We start from the raw sequence: 11,451 nt of genomic DNA on the forward strand, positions 1-11,451 counted from the left end.
TATCGCGAGTATTAATCGTGCGGCCTCGAAGAGCTCTAGAAACACCGGCACGTACCTGTAGACCGAATATTGTACACGGAGCTATCACTAGATTTTCAAAGAGCTCTACGCCCCTCCACGTGTGGGTACTATGAGGTCGTATATGTTTTATACCGCGTTTCGGCAAAAAAAATAATCGTCGGTATCGCAATAAGAGTGCACGCGGTCATTACCAACATTATTGTTATATTATCGTCTCTGCAGACCGTCGTCGAGACATATTCCAAATACAATATATTATACTCGAGCTCGATAATTATTACTTAGTACCTTCCAACCCGACCCGGCAATATTGTCTGAAGTAGGTACTCGAGTTAGGTCTGATACAGGACTGCGATATTGCAGGATATACCATATACCGCGTATAATAGGTACCTAATGTCGTTAAATTCGATCCGCGCGGTCAATGAATGTGTGTGCACTTCTCGTACGGTTGTAAAATATGATAGTCGTTGCGAAAAACGGTAGCCGTGACCGTATTCGCTGAGTGTCTTACGTGTTTTTCTCTGTTGATTATCTATTTATAGACGAAATTTCCCTGTATGGGTGTGTGTGTGTGTGTGTGTGTTTTCTACCAATCGCGTAAGTGCGTCACACGACACAGGGCCGATTGGCAACTAGTAACTATGATAACCACCATGAACTATATATGGATGATATTATAATCATAGTTAATATGGTAATAAGACATATTATTTATACACCTCATCACTAGAACGAATGGTACCTATGCGATTAAGTAGCAACGAGGAGGAGAGAGAGCTTTCAAAAACACAATATACGGTGGCCGGGTTAATGTCACCCATAAGGACAGACATCTACTCCTTTAAATCGGGCCTTATTTGGACTGCGGCTGTATACCGACGCCGATTTGGTGGTCGCCATTCCAGGTAATAATAAGAAATGATTCATCGACGTAAAAGTTTTGTTTCTGAATAAACGAGAAACCGACGAAAGTCCCAGAAAAACTCAAATATTTCACCGTAATCATAATATTCAAATAACTGTATTTGATAATACGTTATCACTATTTAAATGGGTTTATCGAGAAAACTTACCGACTGCACGGATCACAATAATTATAATAATAATTTATCAGTTAACCATTTATCGGGTAATTTATTAGGGTCCATGGCGTCGTAAACCCGTATCCACTGCAGTTGACGTCACTCACCTTCGGCCGCTTCAAACATAATAATATTATGTTTGTGTTAATGTGCACACTATAGCAATTAGTTCATAGCTGCTGTTGAGAGAGCGTAACAGCTGTGGTGTTAGCGGAAATTGATTATAAAAGCAAAACATCATGATATTATTCGTATAACACGAGCGCTGAAATCTACAGGGTCTTCGAAATTAAGTGCGCCAAGAACGGTGGAAGTTATTATATTACGGTTGTCCCCTGCAAAATTCTTGTCACAAACTCGTCGGAATACACTCGCGATACATATACTATCGTTGGACACAACCATACAACGTGTATCGCAAATCTTTATGGAACGCGCAAACACTGAGCTAAACATATATTTTGTTTTCATCGAAACGCTTTGTTTCGATTTACCGTCCACTCGGACGGGGTATAGGATTACTCGCAAAGTGATATGAGCTCGAGCCACTCGGACAGTGGGCAGGCATAGGACCTCTCGGCGACCGTCGTTCTAGGGATATTATGATATCGTCCTTATAATGAGGCCACGGAAGGGGAATCGAACTCGAGGCGACCGCATGCACACTGCCATGGTAATAACTAATAACGAAAATAGTATAATATATATCGAGCCGAAACTGTTTAGCGTGCAACAATGACGACGGTGAAGACACAGTCTGGTAAAGGCTTACAGTACAATTAGCGTACACAACCCTTTCCCGTTGTTTGGATAGACAATCGCTCGAACGAGAACAATGGCGGATATTTGCGAACAAAGAGAACACTTTACGGACATTTTTAGGCTCATTAAGGACGCGCGTATCCGCAAAAGGAGCTTTTACAGAGTCAAAAATAACAGAATAATGGCGAAACAAAACATTCGGACGAAAGCAAACTTTTTTAAAATAACAATTGCCATTCGTTTTCTAGATAATTTCGTCGTACATTTTCAAACGGAATAATATTGTGCGACAAAGCAGTAGGTAGCGAAAACAATTGCGAAAACTTAATTATGCATATTTTCTCGAATTGGTTTATGTAGATTTGATTCAAATTACTTTACATTAAATTTGATGAAATCAAATTTTTTCAGTGATCATTAACCTTAATTTGATTGAAAAGTCCGCCTCCAATAGGACCTATAAACAGGTACGTTTTTTATATTTATTCATTTTCTACTCGTCTCATATTTTATATACGAAAACTCAATCATAATTTAATGCTACCAGTCACTATATTATTCATATGCCCTTCGACAGCGCATGCAGTTGCTTCTATATTGATGATGAATAATAATATTATGTTCGTACAGCTTAATTTTGCATTGCATTGGATATTGGTAGTTAGTTGGTATGGTAAACCTATGAATTTAATCGACTTAGACGTGTACGCGAAATATAAAAATGAAATATTTAAGCCGCGAGTAATTATTATTTTATGCACATGGGAAATTAATTTCCGACGATTTAATTCAAATATATATTGTACATAGATATTGGCTTATTATTCGTTTACGCTGTATTATACTACAAAAAAAAAATATGGTTTAATATCATCGGATCATCCGCTCGATTTATGGTTTCGGGAGGCTTATATAATACGTATTATACGGCTAAGTAGGCCAAGTATATGGCATAATGATGTCGCTGATTTTCTAAATATTAATGTTGAAAGTATAGTCGCTTTCTCGTGTTCTACTATCATATTGTTATATGTATTATTTGAAAAATGTGAAATATGAAAAATGAATTGTTCAGGTCGATACGCATAATACATATTTTGCTGTAGCCTGTAAGTATATAATGATATTTAATATATATATAATTATGTGCTCCTGTACTTCCGGTTATTAGAACACGTGTTTAACGTCACTGCTCCCCTATTGGGGCACCACCGAGGCAGATAATAAACGAGAGAATTTGAGCATAAACGTTTCGGAAAGTGCGCGGGCGTAAATGGGCATTGGACATTTTTTTTTTCTGTGGACGATAAGACGAATGGACAAAAAAACAGTATCTAATAATACAAGGTACGTGAGACATAGATATGCGTACTAATAAAAATAAGCAATTATAGATTTAAAAACGACCCGAACAACGTGTGTACTTATTTCGAATGCCGAGGGGGGGGGGGGGAGTAATATATATTACAAATAACTCCGCGTAATTTCGTAATTATTTTACGCCTTCGTCGTCGTCGTCCCTCGTAGGGCAGAGAAGAACGGAATTCTATTTCGAATTTCGGGGATGCGCGTCGGATACAACAAGGGTCGCAGGGTTCGGCGACATGGGGGGGGGGAGTACAAGAATTTATGGCGTCATACCCGCGTCATATATATTACATGAATACGTCACAAAGCGCGTTCGCAACATGTATGTTTCGGTCCCCGGAATACTTGCGCCCCGTTCACATATTATGAAGTGTTGGCGAAGGAGTTATAAACGGTCCATTCTCTCCGCGGAGGACGTCCGTATTATATAAATTATATATTATATCGTGTACATTATCACAGCGTATTTATGTGTGTACATAAAACATGTAAGTACATAATATGTACATATTATACACGATCGCAGTATCCAGCCGGGAAATTCCCAGACGACGAGGCCGACAAAATTAACATAATATTATATACGTATTTGAATACACGCGCCACTGTGCCCACACGTACCTACCGACTCGTCGAGCCCGCGGCACAGGAAATTTCAGAACACGATGTGCGCGCACGGTATACCGCGTTGCGGGTATATCCCGCAGAACCCGGTCGAACCGTTGGTGCAGGGCACCTGAGGATTTTTGGACCAATTCTTGTTGGATAAATCTAAAGATTTCTGCGGCAGTAAAGTATCAACGAAAAAATATTATTCGTACAACTGCACAGTCCCCTCGGTCTCTCAAGTCATAGTCAGCTTATGGTTTTCTCCAAAGTCCCCGGAGGTATCTCAGGTCTACGTTGATATAATAATATTGTAGATATACCCGTCGTCCAAATTCCGAGCATTAAATGTAATGGAAAATCTACAAACTTCCAAATGTGATGCCCCTCAGTTTCCATTATACGAAGTACAACGTATGTGTATCTGAGGCGTGATTCGAGGTGTGCTTATCCAAGCTTAAAATTTACCGAGATCGCGTGCTGCAATTTTTCCGCACCCGGAAAAAATTATCGTTTTTTTTTTTTTTTTAATTTTTCAAAATATTACCGGCAACTATGGCCATGCGATATTATTATCAATGTATTATTTATAGATGGAATATAAAAATGTTTGGTTTATTTTAAATATTTTATGTCTGAACTATAGTATTGCGGTATGCAATATTCACAATGTTATATATTAGATACAAAAAACCCAATGTTCGAGCGTGGCTTGAAAAAATTTTTTGATCATAACTCTATACAACACAAATACATATATTGGCCTGCTGAACAGTTTTTGGCTTTCCTGGTTGTTAGCATATCTCAAAAAATAAAAAAAAGGTTGAAATGACGTCCCCGACGTGCATACGATAGTTTTCACATTCAACTGCATCATTATATTATTATTAAAGGTCGAACGAACGACTTACGTCCGTGCTTGAGACACTATAAAAATCGAATTGCAAGCGCGCAGCAGTGCACTTACTAATAAAAATAATAACTATTACAATAAAATGTTTACGGTTAACAATAATGTTACGGGTGTAAGTAATACGGCCATATGGGACGACGTAAGTTTTCGAAATCAAGTGTAGCATTTATCATCCGCGACGAGACTTCGGTCGGCAAATGGCTCGTGACCGGAACGGAATCTTAAACAGCGCGGAGCCAGACCGGAATACCTTCAAAGCTCTTTGGCAACTCGATATTAGCAGTGACGGAGCAGGGCAGGAGGGGGGTGGGGCGGTAAGGATAAAAATATGGCCGTAACTTTTGCAAAATTATTACTATACACCATGTAACAATACACAACGTGGTATATTATATGGTCTGCGAAAATGCGATTCTGATGCGGTTATGATGCGATGTGCTATATATCGACGACAGAGCCTATAACATTTTTTCGTGCCACCAGTGGTCGATGGGTGTATACATTTTTCTATACGTTTTCGATAGGAGTCTAACTCGAAAAGATTCCAATGCAACTTGCCCGCGTCATTCCCCTGAAAACAATGTCACAATTATAATAACATACACAAACGCTGCAGATTATAAACTGAATAAATACATTATGCGCCGCCGGTTTCGGGCTATAGGAATTTAACAGACACATTCAGAAAATAATATTCCACTCTAAAGCACGAAACTTAAAAGGATTTTCATTTAAACAAAAAAAAATATATATTTGCATAATATACGTTTAACAGAAAACGTATCAGGTTTTTAACCTTTCTGAAAAAGAAAAAAAAACACCAAATGCAAATTAACGTTTGCAAATAAAATATAAATTATAATAAAAGTAAATAATACATGAGATCGTCAAAAAATATTATAATGTATGAGCCATGAGGGTGGTTGTTGTTGTTGTTGTTGTTGAAAAAAGGTCGTATACGGTTAAAGTGAACATTTGTGGATTGGATCAAGTAAATTATACGTCACATTTTCCATAAGAGTGTATAAGGCACGAGCGTTATTATTGACCATCGAGGTTAATTATAACCATTGACCGTACCCGCGGTAATATCGTAGCAAGTGGGCGAGGGCTTAGGGTGAATTGGTCACCCCCAAAACTATAGGCCAAGTCCCACAAAATCAAGTATACCTGCGTATAAGCAACTGAGTAAATGATAGAATTTTTCTACAATTCCTTCCGACTGCGGGTGCCAAAAAAAAAAAAATGAATTTAAATCGTGTGTTTGTTGTACCCATCATACGATGGTATCTCTGATAGGTCATATTCTATTATTATAATCGTACAAAAACACGGACAATGAGTATGGTCGGTTTTTCGGTCTAGAAAATGCGGTAAGAGGACACGACCCGACCGTGTAATATTTTACCACAAATGTCGCCTCTCACACTCGCGCTGAACAGACACAAAATAAACGTCGAATGAAAACGATATGTACCTAATGTTCCCACACATATATATATATATATATATATATATATATTGACGTAAACAATAATATCGTATTTGCATATACATCGATAGCTATATATATATTGTATAATATGCTTCTCGTCGTTCTCGGTCGTCGGGGACTCGGCCGAAAAAATTATGTTATTTGCGTCCACTTTTACGAATAATAATTACCCACCTACGACGTATATTCGATCGAACAAGTCGTCAAGAACCGTTTGACTTTGCAGTAATAGAACGGTATTTACACGCGTATTTGAATTTGCATTTTCGACGTGCATAATATTAGCAGCGTGCGTTCGTGGGTAGTCAGGTACGACGAGGTACTTAATATTTCGATGGCGGCGGACGAAACTCAAACGGAACTCAAACTCTAGTCAAACGACGACGCCCTTTTCGTTTCGAAAACGTTTTCGATTTGTTGCTTTTTCGAAAATACGCAATAGAAAACAATGCTTATTTTTCGATTATATTATTATTCAAAAACTAATGCGGTTCCGATATCGACGCGTGGCAATGGTAACTAATATAAAATATAATATAATATAGAGTACTCGTTAATTGGCATTTTTATCATATTACACCGTGTATAATAGTATCATCGTTCAACTCTCGAGAAAAATGATTTCGTTATGTACATATTCGGGGAAAAAGAAACTACGCACCAAGTATAATTTTGTATTACTCTCTAAAAAGTATACTTTATCAAACCCCCGGAAATAACGTTATTTTGGCGTTTTTGTTGTTCTTATTTTCTATATTCTGTTTCGTGTAAGATTAACACTGTATACATATAAGAATAAGGGGTTGAGAATAATGACCTCGGCCTATTGTGTTGAATTGAACGAAAGTTTGTTTGACGTATAATATCCGTTTTCTTTTAAACCTAATATTTACTTTTTAGGCTCGTTCGGAAACTGTACACGAAATTCGAGTCCATACGATATTTTCATACGATCAACAGCCAATAGGTATTAATTGTATACGAAATAATTTTGAAAAGCGGTTAGAGCTAAATGACTGTTCGTTGTTCTTTTTGACTATAGTGATTCATTCACAATGAGTGTATCAAACAACGATAATTGAAATACTTTGAATGCCGGCGAAACCCTCTGACAATATAATAATCGTCAAATCTTAGTAAACTCGCCGAAAACCCGAATTTTGGTATTTTATAATTTTGCATAAGTCAATTCTCAACCCTATAGTTTTTGAAAATCAAACTACACGTCAGTCGAAGAGATATAATATTAAATGCGCACCCCACGATTTTATTAAATAATAATAATAATAATAATATTATATGTAATTGGAAAGTTGGAAATATTTATCACGAAAAAATAATTAATTAATGCGTACCTATATACTTGTCCTACCTACTTGTTATACCACTGAATTCCGCTAATTTTTTAGATTTCAATCGAAAAACTGTATTTTACAAAGTGGATGGGTGCTAATACAAAACATTCTTATATTATACGATAGGTACCTACTAATAAGTGTCTGTGTTTAAAACTACATAATTATTTATATTTCACTTACATTACAATTCGTAATGATTTCACCGTCGATTTCGATATGTTCAACTGAAATAATGACACTAACGTGCCAGTAATTATAGTTCGGAATGTTTATACCTTGCTAACAATGTTTTTCAATGTCCTAATGGAATTTTTGGTCGAATGGCCATTTAAAGTTAATAGACGAGGAGTTACGCAGTTTCACGCGTATTAAATTGTTTAATCAAGTTTTTTGCGTTTTCAATTCGTTTTTATCGTATTATTTTTGAAAACATTCCACGGCGACTTTAATTATTGTTAAACGTAGTTATTTGACAGATTCCACATAGGGTCTATCGTTTTTCACAGTTTACGAAATTACATTTCAGGTAATTTCATTAGTGGCCGACGGCCGTTATAGTCATAATAAATGTAGCTGTGGTCGTCCGTTTTTGGTATTTTGTTTTATTTTTGCTTTTGATTAAAGATATCGTAATTATTAGAGGGCTGTCGTTTCGTTCACGGAGGAGTTCGTGATGTTTATTGAGTGCATATACAGGTACCGATATGAATTGTCGTTTACATCGTTTACAAAAATCGATTTCACGTATTTCGTGCCGTCATTATTATTTTAGAACTACGCCATGCCTTCGTACACTATGAGTGTGGAAAAAGCACGTTTTAACGGAGCGTAAAATAAATAGCACATTAACAAAATAATAACGAACAAAAAAATAATACACCCAGGAAGTTTTATGAAAGGATCTTTTTTTTTTTTTACGGTTAATGTTTGTCCACGGGTCCTTAAACTAAAAAACAAAACAAAACAAAATAGAGCTTTTTCGACCATTTTTATTCGTCCGTACGTATATAATTATTATACATATACGAATCGCCGAATGAGACATGTCAAACACGTGTTGCTTTGGAACTATTAAAATATTCATTTCGCACGCGTTCTCGCACAATGGCGCCGCTCTCGTGAGCATTATAGGCGGTCAATTATTATAATGATAACATAAATAATGTATAATGCAATATACCTACGGCTCACAGATATCATGTCCGACTTCTCGTACCTTGTACTAGGTATGTGGTATGACCGGGTATATACCCAGGTATAAACTCGAACTCATGACTCGCGGTTACCTATACATATATATATATATATATACACATTATAATGTATATAACTCTATGAGCGCACACGTCGAACCTGCAGATCAAACGGGTATGGACACGCGGTGACCGCGGTTACCGGTAGAGTTAGGGTGCGGCGGCGTTCTCTTGTGTGTTTACACGACCACGAAGCGAACACGATACCGGCTCGAGACGGGCGACGGTCCGCGTCGGATCGTGTTGCAGGGAACGGGGTATAGTGAGGCCGGTTACCCGAACACCACTGCGGTTATAATGTTTACGTAATTACAAGACAGTGTTACTTATACATAAATGTCTACGACCCGCAGCGATTTATAGAAATTGATTTTCTCGGCGGTGGTGCTCGGGCAACGTTTAATACTCTTACGATTTAAACACCAGTGGGTAAATGGTGATGAGTGATGAGTGATGACACTAGTGGCGGTGATGACGACGACGACGGCGACGATGATCGCGATAGGTAATGCATTACGATAATAATATCGTGCAGAGTATCGTCTCGACACGATTTCAGAGTTCAAAAAAAAAAAAATATGACAAACACCCACCTGGCCGTGTACCGGTCCGTGTCTCCGTGGTCCGGGTCCCTGCTCTCGTTGAGCGAGTCGCCAAACACGTCGCGGCACAGGGCCACGCGGCCACATATCAGGATCCGGGGAATCTTGCGGAAGTTGACGTCGGACAGCCCGTCCCGGCCGAACGCGAACGTGCCGCGGTAGCCGACGGTGATGTAGCCGGGCCTCTGTTCGCGGAGCCGCTCGGTAAGGCCGTCCAACCTGTAGTAGGCCGCCTCCAACCGGAGCCGCTCTTTCTCCCGGAAGCTCTCCGGCAGCGACAGCTTGCCGTCCCGCAGAAAGTCCAACACGTACCGGAACAGCACGCCGTCCCGGTCGATGAAGTACCGGCCCTTGCTGTCCTTGGGCAGTGGGTCCAGCCGGCCGCTGAACCGGTCGGCCAGCAGCGACGGTTGAGCCTGCACCAGCGTGGACGCGGCCGTCGTGTAGAACACGCCGCCGACGTTCAGGTCGACCACCTGGTCCATCGCCGTGCGAGATCTGTAGTTCTCGGTGACGACGACAACGACTTTTTAGTCGCGGATACGAGTGTCTGCTCTGCTTTCGAGACACGTTCACCAACACGCCCCGCGCGTAAATATTATTTATAATACAGCGATGTAATATATAATATAATTATGATCGTGATGCTGCCGAAGACTGTCGGAGGGCGGTTTTAGTCGTACAATAATCTATATAATATTATGATATATCGTACGAGAACACGATAATATACGACGACACACGGCGACGATGTTATGGTGATGTGAGTAATATCATATACGCGCGTTCACGACGACGACACACCGACTGTAACCGCCGCCGCCGAAGCCGCCGCTACCACCGGTGGTATACGCTGACTGACCGGAACGCAAAGCGCACGCCGCCGCCGCCGTCTCACTCTCGCGCCGCGGTGGTATAAGTCTAACCGCCTCGCTCTCCTCGCCGACTCGCCGAGAGGCGCGCGCGGGTGGCCGCGCTCGTCGCGCGTAATCAATATACACCGCCGCCGCCGCCGCCCCGTCACATGCCGTCCCGTCGCCGCCCCGCGATCACGACGCTTGCGCCGCAGTCGCGCGCGTCGCATCCGTCGCCGTTGCCGCCGCGGCCACGGCCGACCGACGTAATCGCGCGAGCGACCCATCTTCGCCCGTCCTCGCCGCGCCCGACCGTCCTCCGACACGCGCGTTCGACGCAGCCGTCGCGTGCGACATATTTCGATTTAATTAAAAAGAATCACCGCGAGACGCGCGAGACCGCCTGCAGCACCTCCTGCACGGCGCGGCGGTATAATAATAATATTAATACCGCGGTTAGGCGCGGTACATGCGATGCGGACCGTATAGTGCGCCACCTGCACCACTGCCGACGTTTCGAACGAGGGAAACGCTGCACATCCCGACGACCCTCCGGTCGTCGTCATAACATTATATTGTCATGGCTGTCAGCCGTCGTCGCGTTCGTGTCCCCAGACGAACAAGCAGGTCCGTGTGGTCCAGCGTATACACAGTTCCAGACCATATTATTATATTACCGGTATACACACCGCAGTCGGAACTGCCGCGAGTCCGAGCGTGGCCAGATGATCATATATATATAGTGTATTTGACCTGAGCCGATGTCACCTCATACATTATTGTGGTCCCTTGTGTTATCATCGTGAAAAATAATCATCCAAACCACCGCAATCCGAATAAAAACACTTCGTCCCTTTTCGGCTCACCGCCCTCTACCGCTTTGTCACCAATTCGTTCTAAAAATAAAACATTGTTATATCAACGTTACTATATCCTATATCTCAAACGTAACCGTGGTTAATCGACCCACACCGCTGCACGTATTGCATACGCCCAAACAATTGAGTGCCCTGCGTCGGCGCCCATTGGGGGGGGGGCAAGACGGGGCACTTGCCCCCCCCCCCTGGAAAAAAATATTATGAACTTGTAGCTCAATAAATATTACCACAATATTACCTTATTACCGAAATTTTT

The 11,451-nt window shown here is 40.9% G+C and overlaps 1 protein-coding gene across 1 annotated transcript; it reads right to left on the reverse strand.

Annotated features, from left to right (window-relative positions):
• Positions 1 to 9,408: 9,408 nt before the first annotated feature.
• LOC111032088 (BTB/POZ domain-containing protein KCTD8) lies at positions 9,409 to 10,436 on the reverse strand. Its single transcript, XM_022312298.1, has one exon. The coding sequence runs from the start codon at positions 9,946 to 9,948 to the stop codon at positions 9,424 to 9,426; it is 525 nt and encodes a 174-aa protein (XP_022167990.1). The 5' UTR covers positions 9,949 to 10,436; the 3' UTR covers positions 9,409 to 9,423.
• Positions 10,437 to 11,451: the final 1,015 nt, after the last annotated feature.

This window comes from Myzus persicae, unplaced genomic scaffold (genome assembly GCF_001856785.1).
Source record: "Myzus persicae strain clone G006 unplaced genomic scaffold, MPER_G0061.0, whole genome shotgun sequence".
Lineage (NCBI taxonomy): Eukaryota > Metazoa > Arthropoda > Insecta > Hemiptera > Aphididae > Myzus > Myzus persicae.

Coding starts and splice junctions, on each gene's coding strand:
- LOC111032088 (XM_022312298.1), bottom strand. CDS start 9,948: ATGGACCAGGTGGTCGACCTGAACGTCGGCGGCGTGTTCTACACGACG.